Raw genomic sequence first — 19,052 nt, 5'->3', positions numbered from 1 at the left:
AACTTAGGAAGAGCCATGTTGCCAGGGAGTACTTGCAGCACTTTACATGAGTGGTGTTAGATGCTGCATGTTACTGTCACACCAAAATCTTTACCAGTGTAATGTGAATAAAATACTTTCTCTGCCAGGCACACACACTGTGTGCAATGTAAATATTGGCAGATTCTGCTTGTGCCTTAGAGTTCAGTGATGCTGAAGAGATGAGTAAGTAAAAACAAAGCAGTAATTTGTGTTCATAGATAACTTACACTAATTCATAAATTAGAAAAAAAATCTGCTCTGAGGAGGCTTACACTAATAATACTCTTTATTGTAATATGGGTTTTTGTGTGTTTCTCCTGTGATTTTTTTGTATGTATTCTATATTTTCATGCATGCCTGTCTTGCCATTTAAAAAAAGGTGAGTGGGTGAGGAACCCTCTTTCTTAAAAATTTATAACTGTTTCACTTGTGTCCTTCAATGAGCCTGACAGCTTTGCTCAGTTGGGGGCAGGATAAAGATAGGAAATTAGGAAAAGGTAAAGGTGGACTCAGTTGCATGCCAAGAGAAAGCATTCCTCTTCACACCCTGCTGGTACTACCCAGACATGTACTGACCACCCTGAACTTGGTTGTCATTTGTTAACCCAAGAATTGTGAATGTGAAAATACTCCTTATAAAGGAATTTAGTGTCCACATCCATTTCTGGGTTTCATGTCCAATGCTGACTGATGTCAGTGGCGAAGAGATAATTATTCACATGTTTCATGTCAGAGATTTTGCCTAATTGTATGCAAGTTTTGCAGAGCATACTTGTAGTAAAGACAGTATTTCCACTGGCCTCAGTGAAGGAGGGACACCAAAGCTCAACACTTACCTGCCTGGGGCTTTAAGTTGGCTTTTAAGTTGGCTCTTAAGTTGGATCTGATATTTTTATAACTTGGATATACATATGTGCTTCTATTTTATTTATTGTACAAGAAAACTTCATTTTAGTTAAATTTGGAAGTATTTTTTTATAGAAATGGGGATATCATTAAAAAGAATTAAGAGTAAACTTTCCTTTGATATGTTTGTAGGGTGATGGGAGAATATCAGTCCAGTACATAACTGAGGAGTGTCTCAAGAAATTGGACACAAAACAGCAGACAAACACTCTACTGAACATGGTTTGGAGAGATTCAGCCAGTGAAGAGGTCTTTACCCTGATGGCATCAATTTGCCACACACTAATGGTACAACACCGAATGATGGTGCCAAAAGTCAGGCAAGTAGAAATAATAGTCATCTTGAGCTGTAGTGCATCTAAAATTTTCTTAGACAGACTTGTTTTAAATTCCTTGTGGAGTTTTTTTTCTGTGTTTTCTTTTACAACTAGCTGAAATATATTAGAATTTCAGAATTTAAACAGTAATTCCAGGTAAACCAAAGAGTGGACTGTTTCTTACTTTTCTTGCTGTTCACTATGCCCTCTCAAGATTCTTGTAAGCATTTATCTCTTCCCCTGCTCAGAAGCAGTGTTGAGTGTCATTCTAGTAGAAACTGGACTACCTTGTTTCTAAAACATTCAGTGCTCTGAATTCCCCAGTCTCTCTGGCTAACTGAGCACTGAAACTGGCTTGTTCACACCCTTCTTTAGTATATGCCAAAATCTCTTGCTACAAATTAAAATAATTCCTAACTATTGAAAATTGTTGGTTTTTGGGGAGGGTTTGGAACCTGAGATGAAAATAAAGGACATGTTCATTTGTGCAGTACTCTATTACAAAGATTGCAAACCACAAATGTCAGAACAATGGGAGAAGATTTTTGACCTTTTTATTATCAGACTGAGACCCGTAAGTGTTAACACTCTTCTTGTTCAAGTAGTTTGGAGTACCTATGTAGTTGCTGGTAGTAAAGCAAGTATTCAGGGAATGTTGCAAACATAATTCAAACTGCATTGTAAACAGTGATACAGAAAACTAATTAGGTGCTATCTTAGCCCAATGGTGTTTATAGCTGCTAGAGGAAGTAAGATGTCAGTGAAACTGTGATTGCTCGATTAGGGTAATTAGTTCTTTGTAGACTAATTGCATTAGAGCAGGATGTGAGACCTGAAGATCATAGCAGCAGTTGAATTAGTGTGCCAGCTTTATTGTTGCAAGTAGTACATTGCCTTGGATAGTAATTACTGAGCTTAAATGCATCACTGCTTTGACTGGAGGCTTGCTGGTGAACTGTGTGGAAAAGGGTGTTTAATGTATAAAGAAGTCACCCAACTTTAATTGTAGGAGTATGGCATCTATTTCCTCTGAGAAGCTCAGTTGGGTTTTTGCAGTTATTTGTGATAACAAGCTGTTTACACATTGGATACATTCAGAAGTTATGAAAGTTCTACTCAGCATCTTCTAGTAGAAAATAATTTACAAATTGTGACTTTTGAGTGGCTGAATTTTAGAAATGAGTAGGAGATACTAGGATTTCTGTCAGTGATACCAGTGCAATGACTTTTGTGGTCAAAATGAACTTAATTTACACAGATATTTGTTAAATTAAAGTAGACATTTAATTATTAGTTCTGACTTAGAAGTCAGCTGTAAGTACTGAGTTTGCCAGTGGTCATCATTTCAGCAGCTGTCAGTCTTTTGTCCTATTCTCCATCCATTTTAGATGTGGCCTAGGTTACCAAGTAGCTATTCTAAACATAATTTTGGAGTGTTTTTTTGAAGGACAGATGATGCTTATTTGTGGAATTTTAAAAGATAATTAAAAGACATTTTGTCATTAAGTTTCAGTTTTTTTGTCTGGAGATTTTTTTTAATGCCCAAATAGTTTTATCAAATTTAATGATAGTCTTTTGAAAGATGCTGAACTTGCTTTGAAACTTTTACTTAATATCCAGAGTAAAGTATATCTACTTAATAAAACCATGTAGAAATATTTAAGCAAAAATAATTTATCTCAATTTTTAATACATTCTAAAAGCTTAATAGTGCTCTTTTATTTCGTGTTTGAAATCATACTGGGTCAAGTGGTTTAAAATAGGGGTTGTTAAAAAGACTTTATTTAATAGCATATGCATCTGTGATACAAAATAATGATAAAAACAGAAGCTTCAAATCTGAAAAATGGGATAATAAATACAGTAATAATTGTAAAAAGTTTTTTCAATAATGAGAAAATTGAGTCAAGATCAACACAGGATTTTGAAGGGAGCAAATGACAAATATCTCAGTATTGTTTTAATAGTTCTGAGGTTTTTTTCCTTCTTGGACAAAGGTGAGAATTTCAGAATATAGACTTGCGTCGCTCTGTTAAAGCTGAATGCTTTTTTTTTCTTGAGGCTTGTTGGTACTTTTGTAATTTGACTGATGATGATGATAATGTGTGATGTTAGGAGCACTGGTGTTGCTGAATCAACTTAATGTTTTCCTTGGTTTTGTAACAGACACTAAGACCAAAACAAGATGCCCACAAGTATAATATAGTTTTGAAAGAGCAAGCCTGCTAAGTTATTTTCTGATGCTGTAGACAGGGTGGTGGGATCCAGAGGTGGATAACTGAAAAAACACATTGCTTTAGGTTAGTTATTAGGAATTTTGATGAACTCTGAAATAATGCTGGAAATAAGCAATCAAGCAAAATTAAAAAAGAAGATTGCAATACAAGAAAAACCTGTAAAAAGTACTAATACAAAAAAACCTGTGGCTTGTGTTCAGTAACCTGGATTAGAGATGTAAAATAAAATCCTGATTTTAAAGGATCCATTAAGAGTTCTGCTTGTTTTCAGAAAGGATGAGGCTTTAATCTTTTCATGATGAATTTGATACATATTATTGAAAACAGTTACCAAAAAAAAAAAAGAAAGAGAACTTGTCTTGGACTGTAGTTCTTGGAGAGACTTGCAGGACTTTTTCATCAAACCGATACTTTAAATAAGTAAATTCTGTTTCTCTAAGATATTTTGGGGGGTCATTTAATACCTTAGACTGCATCCTTATTTCAGCTGGGTGTTAAATGGTGGTGCAGGCTGTGTTGGTGCTGGGATGTCAGTTCCTGACCAGTGCCCCTGAGTTCATTCCCCTTGGGTTAACAGCTGCACAGTCCCTGTTCCTCACTGCTGCTTAATTACTGAAACTGCTCATACTAGCCTGTGGTTCAGCACTGCTTGGCAAATGCCACTCTGCTGTGGTGTGAGCAGCCTGTGTTCATATGTGTGCTGAGTTACCCAGGCTTTGTGTGGGGCTGCTGGGGTCATTCTTTAGGCAGCATTCTGACACTGCTGTGTTTTTCTTAAAGCCAACATCATTGCATGTGCAGTTTTAATCTTCTTTTTTTAAGCTTTGCTTTATGTTCATGGTCCAGTATAAAGAGAGGTAGAAGCATAAAGCAGCCTAAAGATCAGGAGAGTTTATTTAGCAGTGCTGTGCTGCTGTCTCGTACCTGTGACACCTCTCAGTTCAGCAGTGACAGAATCTGCTGCCCCAGCAGCAGTGACCTGTCGCAGGCTGGATGAGCTCCTCTCATTCTGCTGTATTCTCTTCATTAACTTAAATGGTCTCAGTGGGAAACTGAGCCCAATTTATGACCTAGACTGAAAATCTTGCCTTTAACTAATTAACTTGTAGTGGTGCCTCAGCTAAATTAAGCTTAATGGGTCATTTAATCTGTCCCATTGCACAGGAGGAATTTGACACTTTTTTTAAACCAGAGGTGCCCAAAATGCTAATCTGGCAAGTAGGCATAAATCATGTGGCCTTTGTGGACAATTAGATACCTAGAGAGAGGAACAAGGTTCTAAATAAATGATCGTTATGTACTTACTTTTGGGAACAGATAATTTAATTTGGTATGATTAAAATTGATACTTAACAGGAATCAGTGAAGTGAATTTAACTCTATCACAGCCTGAGGTTGAGGCAGTGTGTGTTTTTGCACTTGAAAAAAGTTTATCCTTTCTGGTAGCAGAAGAATGTTTCTTTCTTCCAAACAAGTGTGCTAAATCTTAATATTGGACTTCACAGAAAATCTATTAATGAATCCATTATATAAAACATGTATAATGATCTCATAATAAAGAAGTTGGTGGCATTCAGTGAGCTTTTCAAGAAAATGCAAAACCTCCAGATATGAGGAATTTAGACTTTACTTGCTTAGGTTCTTTGTAGAATAGAGCAAATAGTGAAAATGAAACCCCTGAGTTAGATTTTATAAATTTACATAGAAATCAAAATGTCTGTAATCTTTTTTTTTATTCCTATTTTTTTTTCTGTGTGTTTTTTTTCTTTTTGTTTTCTTTAAAGGAAAAAGTGGTCAAGACTATTTTATTTTGACACTCAAAAACTTTTATATATATAAATAAGCTAATCTCTAAACTTTGTGGATTCATAAGGCTCTTTCCTAAGGATGTATGAGCCATCCCTGTACTCTTTTGCAGTTTATCAGGAATTTTTGCTCTGTGTCATTTTAATGTAGCTCTACTGGAAAGGCTGTTTTTAAACAGATGAACATCTTTTATCTGCCAAGGAAAAAGATCAAATAAGGTAGATTTTGACCCATTTTGATTCTCAAAGTTTTTGTTTTTTTTTACTTAGTTGTTTTTTTGCTTTTCACAGTGTTTTTTTTTTTTGTCAGTGTGAAACCAAAAAGTTTGAAACTTTATTACAGCCAATTTTGTGTAGCTTTCCAAAGTCATCCTTGCGTTTTGTGGTGGGTTTCTTTTTTGTGTTTTTTGGTTAAAGTTGTCATTTTCAACTTTGAAAGCCAGTTTCTGTACTTGGAGTGGGAAGGTAGCTGTTTTTTCTGCCATCTTTACTCTTGCAATGGATTAAATTTCAGGTGAATCTAGCAATGAAAGTCTCTTTATCACATGGCCTAATTTGCCATTCTCTGTTCAGTTTCCAGTTCTGTGTTTGTTTTCTGGTCACAGCACAGAAAGTTTAGAATGGAAGCTTTAGAACAGATGAATTCATTTGCTTCATAGGTACAGTCATTTCATATTAATGAAAGAGGCTGTTGGTGCCATTTTCTACCTAATGTGCATTTTTGTACTTAACCAGATTTTCAGGAAAGGGAAATGTGAAAGGTGAATTAATTCAGCATTTTTGGATCTGAGCCATGAAACAGAGCAGTTGCTACAATTGACTGCCTGAATCACGGATATGGAATAAAAATGGCTAAAACTTAGGCAAAGGTTATTATTATAAGCTCTTAAGGTTTGTCCTTTTTTCCCCTTCATTACTGCTGAATATTGCTGGAATGAAAAAATGAATTACATTATGATAGGTTCATTGTCCATAATGTTTGTTCATTTCTGCTCAAACTGTTACATAATTTCCAGGGATGATTGAGAAATTAACAAGTTTTTATGTGGAAGCTGCATGAGACCTGAAGGCAAGGTGCCAAATTACTTTGCATTTTAAATATGAGGCTGAAAACTGAAGGTCACTGAGGAAATTTCTCATTTCGGAAACCAAGACGTCTGAGCTATCATTCAGATATTTAAACATTAAAATACAAATCCTTATTCTAAATTAGCTAGGTATGATAAGGCTGCCCTTACATGTTAATGCATAATTTTCGCCAAATGTCAAAATGATGTGACTTTAGAAGGGAATAGAATTCTCATGTATCAAATTCAGGTTGAATTTTTTCAAAAAAACCCACAGAGTTAAAGTAGTATTTAATGTAACAGCAAAGCATATCTTAAACTGCCATTAGCTGCAGTTGCTTCAAATTTGACTTGGACTTGGTAATGTTCCCAATGTGCAGTTTCTTTGAAATAAGGGAAGCTCCCAGCTCCTTTTAAATGTAATGATCTATGCATTTAAAATTCAAAGAGGCACACTGCAAACTTAAGGCTGCTTGTTTCATTTCCCATTTTTCTGCATGGCCCTAGTCTGTTTCCAGAACTCCCTGTACCTGTGAAACAATCCTTTGTGCTCAGTGAGGCGTTCTGCCTGCCTCCTTCTGCTGTATCCCAGCCCAGATGCTGTCTGTGCAGCTGGGTCTGGGGGATGCAGCTGAGCTGGGAGCCCGAGGAAGGGACCAGCTGTGGGTTCAGGATGGAGGCTGTGCTTGTGGGAAGGCAGCAGGAGGAGCAGCCAGCCAGCACCCAGGGGTGCTTGTGAGAGGGTGTGTAGGTGTTCTTGTGTGGGAGTTAAACCATTCTCCAATGTTTTTAAGCCTTTATTGGTATTTTACTTTTTTTCTCTGATGAAATGTGTGCTTCTTTTCCTTTTTGCCATCTGGCAAATTTTAATTTCCACGTGGTTTACTATAAATACTTTGTTTTCTGGCAGCAGGTAGTCTCCCCTCCCTGCTCCCATTTCCCAGCCTCCTATCTCTTGTATGCCTGGTCACAGAGAATTTTGATGTTGCAAAACTGTTGGCCACTGAGAGCTGTTGATCCCAGTGTTTCTTTTACTTACTCCCTAATAGGAATCAGGAGACCTAGAAAAGTAGCATCTAGAAAAATTAACTAAATATTGTTCTTTGATACCTGAAAAAATGACAGTTTGGTCAGTGAAATCCAGTTTGGTTCCTAGAAGGCATTGTTTCAAATGATTATGTCTCGTTTGTTGTTTCCTACAAAGGGAAGAAAATATGCTAGGGATGATTTTTTAGTTTCAGGAAGCTTTTTATTTCTCATTTCGATAAAAAGTTTTTAATAGTGTAATCATGTGTGAAGTAATGTGGTTAAATTCAGTCCTGTGTATAACTGGCTTGTGAAATCACACATTTACTTTTACAAACTAGTAAAATGTTTTCCAACGATAAACAGTTTTCAGTCTGTAGATGGGTTAGTGTACATGTAGCAGTCCTGACATTGTTCGATTGATGTTCTATTTCACTCTGCCAAGCTGGGTATATCAGTAAAATTGCTGTAGTTCTGACATTAATGAAGGTATTTTAATCTACCTTCTCCAAAAAATGGCTATGTTTGTTACTGTCAGAAGAACCACAAAATTGGCCTATTAACTAGTTTGCTGTAGCTTTCTATATTAGAATTTAAAAGATCCCAGATCATTAATTGAGTGTTACGTTATTTTTATTAATATATGTTGAATTCAGCAAAAGATTGGAAATGTGGGTTTATATTGTAGGGTTTGTTGCTGAGATAATGAAAGCTGTTATTTTTGGTATAAGGTTTTATATTATTTGGTTGTCAGTTTTTGGGTCTTTTGCCATATTTGATCAGAATAAGACCTTTCATGTGGAAAAAGTAAATTTAAATTGTTTATTTCTGAGAAATGCTTGACTGGAAAGATCTTATAGAAACATTTTGTTTTGTGAATTTTGAGTATTTTGGAAGACCCAATTAATTTAACTTCTTCTTGCAGGCTTCTTTATAGTTTAGCATTTAATGCCAGATTCCTGAGGCATCTTTGGTATTTGATATCTTCAATGACTACACGGATGATTACAGGGTATGTATTGTACCATTTCTGGAACTGATTCTTTGTTAAAATAGAACATATCTAGTGGAAAGGGAATGGGACAGTTAGAGGTATGGTTAGTTACCTCCTATGATTTCATAAAACTGAGCAAAATCTTGAAAGTTGGACAGAATAAAAAAAAAATACTTATTTAAAATGAGTTGAATATTTTGTAGTTCTTGCAGTGCTTACAAGCATCAGTGTAACAAACACTGAAGCTCCAGGTGGTTCATCCCGAGCGTGTGAGTTTTATCTCACATGCTCTGACTAGTCCAGAAGTAGATGGTGGCAGAAGCACGTTCCTGGGAGCTGAGGCACTGGACCTACAGATATGTTCAGTGCTGACATGCAGAGGATTATTCTCTTTGCTTTGAGTCTCTAAAGTATCTGCAGTCTGTATTAGTTAATTTGTCATGCAGACGCTGAGGTACCAGTGACAAGAACTTATGAAGAGTAACCTTATTTTCCAGGAATTGACAACAATAATTATTTAACTGAAAACACCATTGTTATATTGCTGTTTGAGCTACTAACACATTCTTTTACTAGAATGCTGAAGGCAGTAGTATCATAGAGTATTTTATTAACCTTCTCTTTCACACTGCATTTTTTATTTTAAGGTCCATGGTGCCCCTCCTTCAAGTGATTTCAAGAGGCTCTCCAATGTCTTTAGAGGACTCCAGCCGAATTATCCCTCTCTTCTACCTTTTCAGTTCTTTGTTTAGTCACTCACTCATTTCTATTCATGATAATGAATTCTTTGGTGACCCAATAGAAGGTGAGTTTAGAACATGCTAAATAGCAGTGCTTTGTAAAATGTTCTTGTGTGAGGCTTGGGGGCTCCCTGGGCAATGATTTGCTGACATCTGGGTGGAAGGATCTTCTGGCCTGGCTTGCTGATGGTCCCCTGAGCACTCAGCTGTCAGCTGGCTCTTTTATGGTGATTGCACTTAGAAAAAAGAGAGAAAAATTAATGGTCTGCACCTTGGGAATCCTAGCTTTACACAGGGTCTGTTATGGAAGTTCTTAATCATGATAATTTTTAATGAGTTACTGAAGAGAGTGAACTTCTTCTGGACTGAACCTGTAGCTTAATGTGTAAATTTAACATAGCAAGAATCACAAGAGATCAAGGGGGTATTGTAATTAAAATAATTGTGACTATACACAATCCCAGGATTTGATCTCCTTTCTAAATGTTTACTCATTCTTTTTTTGGGTGATGTTTCTTTTCTCTACATTTAGATCATGTGTGTGAATATTAAAGTTGAATTAAATAATTAGAGGTTTTAAAAGTTATTTAAGGAAACTTATCTTGTGTTTCATGTAGTTGTAGGTCAAAGACAATCATCAATGATGCCTTTTACACTAGAAGAGCTTGTAATACTCTCCCGCTGCCTTCGAGATGCATGTCTAGGAATCATCAAGTTGGCTTACCCAGAAACCAAGCCAGAGGTTCGTGAGGAATATATTGCAGCATTTCGAAGTGTTGGAGTAACAAAAAACACAGAAATGCAACAATGTATACAGACAGAACAGAAAAGGTGGATTCAGTTATTCAAGGTAAATTGTGTCAATTTTCAGAACATAGCTGAATAAAATTTTCATGATTCTGCTGAAGATAGGAAATTAGATTTTTTTTTTTTCTGTAATTTTATTGCTGTTGCAGCAAGGAATATAGATTTGGGAAGATTGCTGTTTGGCATATATGCTAAACTTCAAGTAATTTAATTCTGATAACTATAACAAGTTTTTTTTTCCTTCTGTCAACTCTTAATTTTCTTCTTGCTTGTCTTGTTTATAAAACAGTTGCTGTGCAAAATACGAGGTTTAACTTGGACTCCCATTAACCAAGATGCTTAAGCACGTTGTCATAACTTTGTATAGGATTTCTAACAAAATCTAATGATTATCAGGTACCTCTGTATTAGAGACTTCACCAGACTGGTACCATGCTGTATTGGTTTTTTTTGTAGTCTCCTAAAAACTGTTGGTACTCCTCAGTTTGGGTTTGCTGGACTACTAAAGGGAAGGTGAATCTGGCTTAGCAAATATGAATTTAATGTATGTTTTTTCTGGATATCTACCAGTATTTTTCTGCTGGTTTTATCCGTGGTTCTCTGCTGGTTTTATCCTAGCTAAGACATGAGTTAAGAGAAGCTGGAAACGTTGGCAGAAAAAAAAAAAAACCTGATATAACTGTTGCTGAAAAAAAGGAGTGCTTGACTTGTCATGAAAATTCTGCAGCAAACACATCTAGTCAGCTAAAATTGCTCATTAAAGAAGTGGGAGCAGAAGAAATGCATTTTCCAAATTGAATGCTAGATTTACAGTCTGTTTAATACTGGCGACCTCTCGCACACTAATGTTCAGTTCGAGTCATCAGCTGTCCCTTCAGGTCTTTTATCACTGCTTTTGTCAAGCTATCTATTTAATTGAAAGAAGTTAATTGAATGAAAATGATCAACTAAGCTTGTATTAATATTGCTAATGGAACTTTCTTCTTGGCCATGTTTGGAGAAAGATGTCATGCTAGACTTTAGGAAAGGCCCATTAAGGCTTGCACTTAACCTGATGGGCTAATTAAGGAATGCTTATTCATTCTACAAGTCTAAGGTAGCCTCTATCCAGCCTATTCTGCCTGATTTTACAACACATTTCACTTATGAGCATAAGCATTAATAGCAGTGAGAGTAACTGATAATGTTTTGATTGCATTGAATACAGTCCTAATGCACCACTGAATCTGTAATTTGCACAGATTGATCTAATATATGTTTGCACAATGTAATTTAATTACTTGTCTTTAAATTGCCAAATAAACTTTTGATTTAAAGGTCACTAATGAAACCCCCAATATGTGTTTTTTCCTGAGAAAGATGTCAGACCAGGGGTATTTTTATGGATACAGTTCATCATGCCTCCTATTTGTTTGCTTTTTGTTTTGCTTAATCAATCTTCATGTAAGTTGGTGGATTTCACGTGGATTTGATCATATTTTGCTGTCATTCAGAGAGCTGTAAAGTTCTGAGTTACATTACCCCACTTTGGCAGTCTGAAATTAAACTTGTAGTGGAACTGTCAAAATTGGGTGTACTCTTACTATGTTCAGGAGCCAGGGTTGTCTTCCCTCAGAATTGTAAATATAGATCTTGAGAGTTTCTGGAAGGCTCCAGTTCTACCCCAAAAAGAAAATAATAGCAAAGCTTCCCTTGTTTACTTCTATAGAAGCATGTTTGTTTTTACAGATAAAGTTTGAATGTGGCTAAAGTTAATGTCATCAAGAAGACTCCTGAGTCTTTCCTGACAGCAGCTTCAAAAAATTGCTTCCTGCCAGTAAATAAGCAGCAATACCTTCTTCCAAATCATTAAAACAAAGCTAAAGTAGTTAATTGTAAATTCAAGTAGAAACTGCTTTTTCTTTCTTTTGCACTATGTCAAATATATCTATCAAATATATGGGATTTATCTTTGCTAAAGCTTTTGCAAGCTGCTGGTGGAAAAAAGCACATTTCTTCTTTATCTGTGCTTTTAATTTCTCTTTTTTCTTTTAACTCCTCACTTCTTTTGTGTATTTTCCATGCCTCTGGTGTCTAATGAAATACTTACGTGTATATATGAAGTGAGTGAAATTATGTATGTAAAAAGACACACATACATGCAAATACAGGCTTTGTTTCTGCAAGGTAATGGTAGATCTGGAAACAGGGAGGCTGCTGACAATGATGTACGTTTGCTAACAGACTGGAGGTCTTTGGTATGATTTACTTGTGCAAATGTCTTCATTTAACAGAATCACCCATTTTTGGCTTGGTAGAATGATGAGTAGTATAGTCAACTGTTACAGATTCCATAGAAAATCTTAAGTTATGAGTATATGAAAATGGATTTTGTTAAACAAAATAATTATTTCACTTTCCTGAGTTAATCCTGTGAAATCAGGTGTCTAATTTTACTGAATTTTAGTTTTAAATGCTGCTTGCACTGGACACTTTATTGGAAAGAAATCCCCATTTTAATAAGTTTTTATAGTAGTGCATCTTCCCTTTCCATGGAATACATACTTATGAAAATTTTTACAAAGGCATGCTGAGTTGGGGTGGTAGCTGTGTTAGTGTTCTCAGTACCAATGCATTCTGCAGGAGAAACTCCAATTTCACCTAATCAGATCCAGCTTCCTTTAAGGTTTCTTTACCTGCTTGTATGATATTGTATTTTCATGGCCTTCATATGGATAGTTTCTTCTGATTTTATTTTTAAAAGCGTTTGTCTCGCTTACAGTGGTAATGGGACCAGAGAGCCTCAGCGATTCATGTAACCTGCACTGAATTTTATAAGGGAAAGGTGATGAAAATTCCTATGTAATCAGACAGTTCACTTAATAGCATTCTTTGTTCTGTCTTGAATAAAGACATTACCTTAAAAACTGGATGTTAAAAGCTCTTTTGTGTAGCATCTAGACTCAGAATCCTTTAGAAGGCCCATTGAACTTTGGTACTGTTGGCACCTGTCTATTAAGACTGTCTTTTAGCAAGATTATTTCTGTGAAAAACTCTGTGTACACTTTTTTCGTACTCATTTTTCTAGTGGTGTACTTTGAAGTTGCCAAACAGATGGCTGTTCATTGTAGCAGTGATAATGTCTTTTTAGCCTAGTAATTTACTATTGTATTGATTCCACTTAATGATGTTTTATGTAGTGGTGGGTGAACTTGATTCAGCTCTGGACAGAAGGCATGCAGCTGAGTATGGCAGTTCTCCTTGAGGTGGAGAATTTGTTAGCTTGGTTTCTCTACTTTTTTTTTTTTTTTCCTGGATTGTAGAAAACTTCCTGGGCAAACACTAAGATTGCAAAGATACCATGACAACAATTTTTTCTCAGCCATTTCAGTTTTGCTAGGAAGATAAAAGAACATTATATACATACCTAATATACATTGTGTGTATACTTGATTTGATGTTATTTTCTTTAAATAAGTAGTTTAATGTTGATTATGATTTGTTTGGGCTTCCTTGAACTGGAGTGCAGCACTTCAGGTGTAGTACTGCTAAATCCTGTGTAGTCCTGGTTCCTAGATTTTGCAATGAGACATTAATTTGCCAGGCTTTTTGATGTCTTGCAAGTGAACCACGATCACTTAATTTCATTCTAAGGTATTTAAGTCTAACAGCAAGTTTTTGTGAGTTAAAAATAAGTGGCAATTTTATATGTTACTGATTTTTTTTAAAAAGCTTTTGCTTTGTGGATTATGTAATTTAACTCACAGTGCTTAATGTATATGTGTTTCTGACACCTAGGTCATCACAAACTTAGTGAAAATGTTGAAATCTAGGGATACAAGGAGAAATTTCTGTCCACCAAATCACTGGCTCTCAGAACAAGAAAACATTAAAGCAGATAAGGTAAGAGTCATATTCTTTTCCACAAAGCCCTACAGGTGCCAAAATTTCAGTGGTAAAGTCTTTGATTCCTGACAGTATTGGTGATCTTGATGTTGCACAGATTGTATGGTTTAAAATGTAGAATAATGTTGCTTTTCTCTAATGTAAGAGTCTTCCACATGTTAAGAAACTTGTATGTTAAAGCACATTTCCAATCCATAAAGGTGAATTTGGCCTACAATGCAAGAGTGTAAATAATTGGCATTTATAGCAGAGGAGAATGGGAAATCTGGTAGCACTTAGTTTTATCTTCTCATAGTAAGAATGCTAAATGAAAGAATTGCTCTGTAACAGGGAAATTTTTTTTTTCAAAATTCAGCAGCATTTTCTGTACTTACTTCACCTAGAAACGACTATTTTTTCCTAAGAGCTTTTGAAAAAAATGGCATTGATCTCAAAAAGTGTGTATGTGTGTGCAAAAAGAAAAGCTAATATCTGCTGTGGGCTAGATTATTTTGAATCATGTGACACATGCTCAGTACAAAACAAACAGAAAATCTCAAAATTGAAATCTCAAAAGTCAAAGTCAGCTTCTCTAGTGTCCTAAATACCAGAACTGAATGTAGCATTGTGTGGTGTTGTTGAATACAGGGAATTTATATTGTACTATTGTTAATCGTGCAGCTCTCCTGTAAGGCACATGTGTAAGGAGGGATCAGCAGAAATGAAGATGTCTCATGCTGCATCAAGGGAAATATAGGTTGGATATTAGGAAAAAGTTTTTTACAGAAAGGGTGATAAAGTTCTGGAATGGCCTCCCAGGGAGGTGGTGGAGTCACCATCCCTGGGTGTGTTTAACAAAGCCTGCATGTGGCGCTGGGTGCCAGGGTTTAGTTGAGGTGTTGGGGCTGGGTTGGACTCAATGATCTTTAAGGTCTTTCCAACCTGGTAATTCTGGGAATTAAGGCATTCAGACACACTCCTGCATGTGACAGCTCTGTGTATTTAGTATGCAGCAGTAAATCATAATGTGTGATTAGTCCTGTTTAACTGTGAAATCCTGTTAATTTGTGAGGTCACACAGCTGTATGTGCCATCAGCCAGACACGTCTGGAGAGTCAGGAGGATGGGGAGAATAGGACCACTGCAGTCCACTCTGGATGGTAAGACACTGTCCATGCAATTTCAGCTTTGCCAAGTCAAAATAAGAGATTGCCTTATGCAAAGAAATCTGTCTTTTCTAGAATGCAGTTGAGTATTTTGTAGTGAAATCTTGCTAACCAAAAGCAAGACGATTTTTCATAATTTGGTTAAGATATTTTAAAAAACTGTGTACTTGTATGCATGTGTGTAAATCTTGATAATATGTAATGTTACTTAATTTAATAATTTCCTTGCCCAAGCTTCCACTGGCGTTGATGAGGAGAAATGATGCGGTGGAGAAATTATGTGTTTTTAATATAATGTATTAATATATGTAAAAGGCAGTTGCATAGAACAGGAAATGAATACAGTTGCAGAAGATGTAAAGCATTGAGATTTTGCTTTTACTGTATACTATAAAGAAACATTTTTGTTACATATTAAACTGTAACAAACAGGCTTTGTATGGTAGATTTTAATTCCTGTTTATAAATATTGTGTCTAATTAGATAAGGCAGAAATATAAACCTCTGAAGTACTCAAAATATCAGGATTTTATGGAACTTGCAGAGAGAGATTAGAGAATGAGACAAACTTGGCAATCAGGGTAAATTTACACTAGATTGTTCCAATATGCTTTCTCATGTAGACAGTCTGTTTCTTCCAGCTTTTCATACCTTTTCGGCTTCACTGTTCTAGAATTTTACCTCCCTGTGATCAGGTAAAATAACCATTAAATTACTGGCACTTGTGCAGAATTAATAATGAATTGAAAATGGGGCCTTTAAGCAGCAAAATGATTCATCTACAGGAGTCCTTTCTCTCTTTCAAGATGATGCAATCTGCTTGAGGTAGTTTAGCCAGATCCAGTAGATCCTGGAGAGGCTGTAGCCTTTGAATGCTGCTGTAGGGTTGTACTGAATTAAAAGCTTTGGCCAGGGTTGAAACCTAAAGACTTCTAGTGATAATGTTTATTTGAGTAGTTATGATGGTAAAAGTTTATTTTGATTACCTTATTAGTGTAGTTGTCAGATAATAACTAGTTGGCTCAGTTTGAGTACTGCTGAGAATTATTGATTATATATTTTTCCAGTTAATTTCTTTCTTTATTTGGAAGTCACCACTTCTCCACATCAGCAATCCTTGTTTCTTTCACTGACCTACATGACTCTCCACAGCTGTTCATACTGTCTGGATGTTCTCCACTGCCAAACCTATTCCACATTTAATCACTTCCACATTTTCTTGCTCTCCTTGCCCTCACACCTGCAGTACCTTGAGCTCTCTTCCAGGTCTTCCTTCCCCAGATGCCCCCAGTTTCCCTCCATTTCATGCCTCTCCTGCTGTGGGCAGTTGGGGGATGAGGAATGCCTGTGCTGTGCTGGTGTGAGCAGCTGTGTGCCCTTCTTTTCTTGGCTGGCTCCAGGTGAGCTGTCACACTGAGCACTGCTCTCCTGGCTGTGCCTGCATTCAGGTTGCTGAAGGAATTTCTCCTCTCTGGCCCATGAAAATGTTCACAGTACTTGGTATTTTTCAATCTCCTATTCTCTGTCAAAGTTGAAGTTCAGCTGATGAACTCAAGAGGTGTGTTGGAGGAAAGGTGGCACAGTGTGTTCATGTAAACCTCACTTTCATACAAAGTCAGGCTAAAAAGAAAGTGCAGTCACCATGAATGTGTGAAAACAAGCAGGTAACCTTGTGCACATGACTTGTTTAATCCCTCTTGACTCCATATGGGTTAAAGCCAATTAGCATGAAAGTACTGCTGAATCACATATGGCCATGTTTATTTGTGCTTTTTCATTTATTTAAATGGCAGACTTGTGAGTTCTAAATGCCCTCTGTATTGATGACTCCATCCCATATTTCTCTCTAAAGAAAGAAGCTGTGATGGAGAAATGCAGATAAAATTGACTAATTGACTGAAATAATTGAACTGTTGAAGTCATGTAGTAGTTTACCTTTGCTGTACATGCACTTTTCATTTAAAATGATTTTAACTGTTAGCTTAATAGGCTTCATACATTGACTTTAATTAAAAATGTTTACTAAGTAAACTAAAGGTAATCACAAATCAGCATTTTATCAGAAATTCCACAGGCTTGCAATGTTGAAACCTGCTCCCAATGAATATATATCAAGATTTGTGATGTTTAGGGTCATATCCTCTTAAATTGGTGCTTAAAATAACCCTACTTAAAGTGCTTTGAGGATATAAAAAACAAACAAAAAAGAACCTTGAAGTGTCCAGTCCAGAAGATTGCAGAAGATACTTTTCACCATGGGTAGAAGCCAAAGAAAAAACCTTGAAACTGTAATCAAAAACTTGCAGACAGAGTAATTTACTTATTTTGTAATACACTCTATGAATTGTCCAGACTCTGGAGTCTTTCTTTAGAGAGGTGGTTATTAAACATGAAAATGAAACAATCAAGGAACTGTGGGTGTTGTGACCTTTGTAGGCTGAAGTCAGGTGGACCTTTGGCCGCAGTGGCTCATCAGTGAGCAATACTGGCTGCACTTAATTTAAAGTCAGATATGTGCTCACCAGCTGAGTTTCCTCCCATAAAGATAGAGCAGGATTGTAATTTCTGCTGTTCATCACCAAAAGTTGAGTTGTTTCCTAAAAATGCCCTGTGACTTCAAAGGAGCTGCACAGGAGTTTGGGAACTGCTTGAGTGAACCTCTCTGCTGTGGCTTCAATTCCTTTTTGTCTTAAATACATTTTACAGGTTCTTGATGATGTTTTCATTGTTTCTACAGTCACTAGGATTTAATGTGATCTCTGTGACTTTGTTGTTAGGGGAGAAAACTCACTGAAATAAATGTTATCTTTCTGTTGATTTCCTTAGATTTGGTTTAATTCTTAAGGTTTTTACCTAAAACAACTTGATTGAAAGTAGATTATGTAGTTGAAAGCACAATAACTGTAAACAATTCTGAGTATGAGAACAGGAATATTGTATATTCCTGCGGTAAAAATTCTAAATAATCACAGTTACTTGTTGTCTTCTGTCATGCATTTTTTCCTAACTCCTAAGCTAAAGTGTTAATAAGGAGATTTTTTTTTTTTAATAAAATAGAGAGTACAGAAGTACATATTTTTTTATGCATTTTGTATTCGTGTGTTTTCACTACTTCTATTTCAGTTTACCTGTAGCAACTAATGTTTAAGGAAAGGTAAGGCTTTGAGTGATTATGTAATAAATAAACTATTTTAATGTATGTATTTTCATACAAAGTAGATTGAGTCACTTGATACAAAATAAAATTGTTTAAAAATATGTTCTTTTCAAAATTTGTAAAAATTATTATTTCTGTTTTAAGTGGGTTTGGAACCAGCACCTCTTTCTGTATCTGAAGAACGACAACTTGCAATTCTGACAGAGCTACCTTTTGTAGTTCCTTTTGAAGAAAGAGTAAAGGTATCTAATTTCTACTTTAATATGCAGTTGGTGTTTTTTGTTTTGAGTAAGTGTAAAAAGAGCACTCAGTGAAGTAGAAACGGGATGGATTCCCTACAGGGCATTCTGCACTGTTTTTCTGCAGTACTCATGCAGCAGCTGAACATTTGAAGTTAATGACTTCTCTCTTACTTTCCTGCTTATGTTGCCCTTAATAGCATTTGCATTAAAGTTAGGAACGTTTATTCCGGGACAGCTGAGAGCAGTTTGCAGTCCCGGCTCAGAGATGGCTCTACATGATTGCACCCTCTTGTGGTGGCACAGCACCGCCGTTGTGTGTTGTACCGGAGTGCAGGGTCACAGCTGGGGACTCGGGGGCGCTGGGTGGGCTTGCTCCAAATGAGATTATGGATCTCCATTTTGGGAAATTAACACCTACAGATTAAGTTCCTGCATTCATAGCTGAGTAGCTGAACTTTAGTAGAGTGTATACCTTTAAACTTGCAAGATTCTTGATTGGATTTGCTTTTGAATGTTTTTTGAGATTTTATAGATGTAATTGTTAGTTCCATTACCTGTTTCAATTTGCATCATTAATATTCTTAAAGCTTTCTTTTTCTGTTAAGCACATTTTTTTAAAACTGGTTTACTTTTCAGCAATATCAATTATTTCAAAACTGCTCCCTAAATTGTCTTGGAAATGTTATGCTTCAAGACACCATCA

At 36.1% G+C, this 19,052-nt stretch overlaps 1 protein-coding gene across 1 annotated transcript in view; it reads left to right on the top strand.

The window, feature by feature from the left end:
• UBE3C (ubiquitin protein ligase E3C) overlaps positions 1-19,052 on the top strand; it is a 70,557-nt gene that overhangs the window by 20,995 nt on the left and 30,510 nt on the right. The window contains exons 10-16 of the mRNA XM_084218460.1: positions 1,060-1,247; positions 8,305-8,391; positions 9,021-9,178; positions 9,731-9,963; positions 13,698-13,802; positions 14,857-14,944; positions 18,252-18,349. Of these exons, the coding sequence (XP_084074586.1) occupies positions 1,060-1,247; positions 8,305-8,391; positions 9,021-9,178; positions 9,731-9,963; positions 13,698-13,802; positions 14,857-14,944; positions 18,252-18,349 (957 nt within the window). The remainder of the gene's footprint in view (positions 1-1,059; positions 1,248-8,304; positions 8,392-9,020; positions 9,179-9,730; positions 9,964-13,697; positions 13,803-14,856; positions 14,945-18,251; positions 18,350-19,052) is intronic.

Source organism: Fringilla coelebs (assembly GCF_963513975.1).
Source record: "Fringilla coelebs genome assembly, chromosome: 1".
In the NCBI taxonomy this organism is placed as follows: Eukaryota; Metazoa; Chordata; class Aves; order Passeriformes; family Fringillidae; genus Fringilla; species Fringilla coelebs.
The sequence above is the reverse complement of the archived record's forward strand: the minus strand, read 5'-3'. Positions and strand labels throughout refer to the sequence as shown.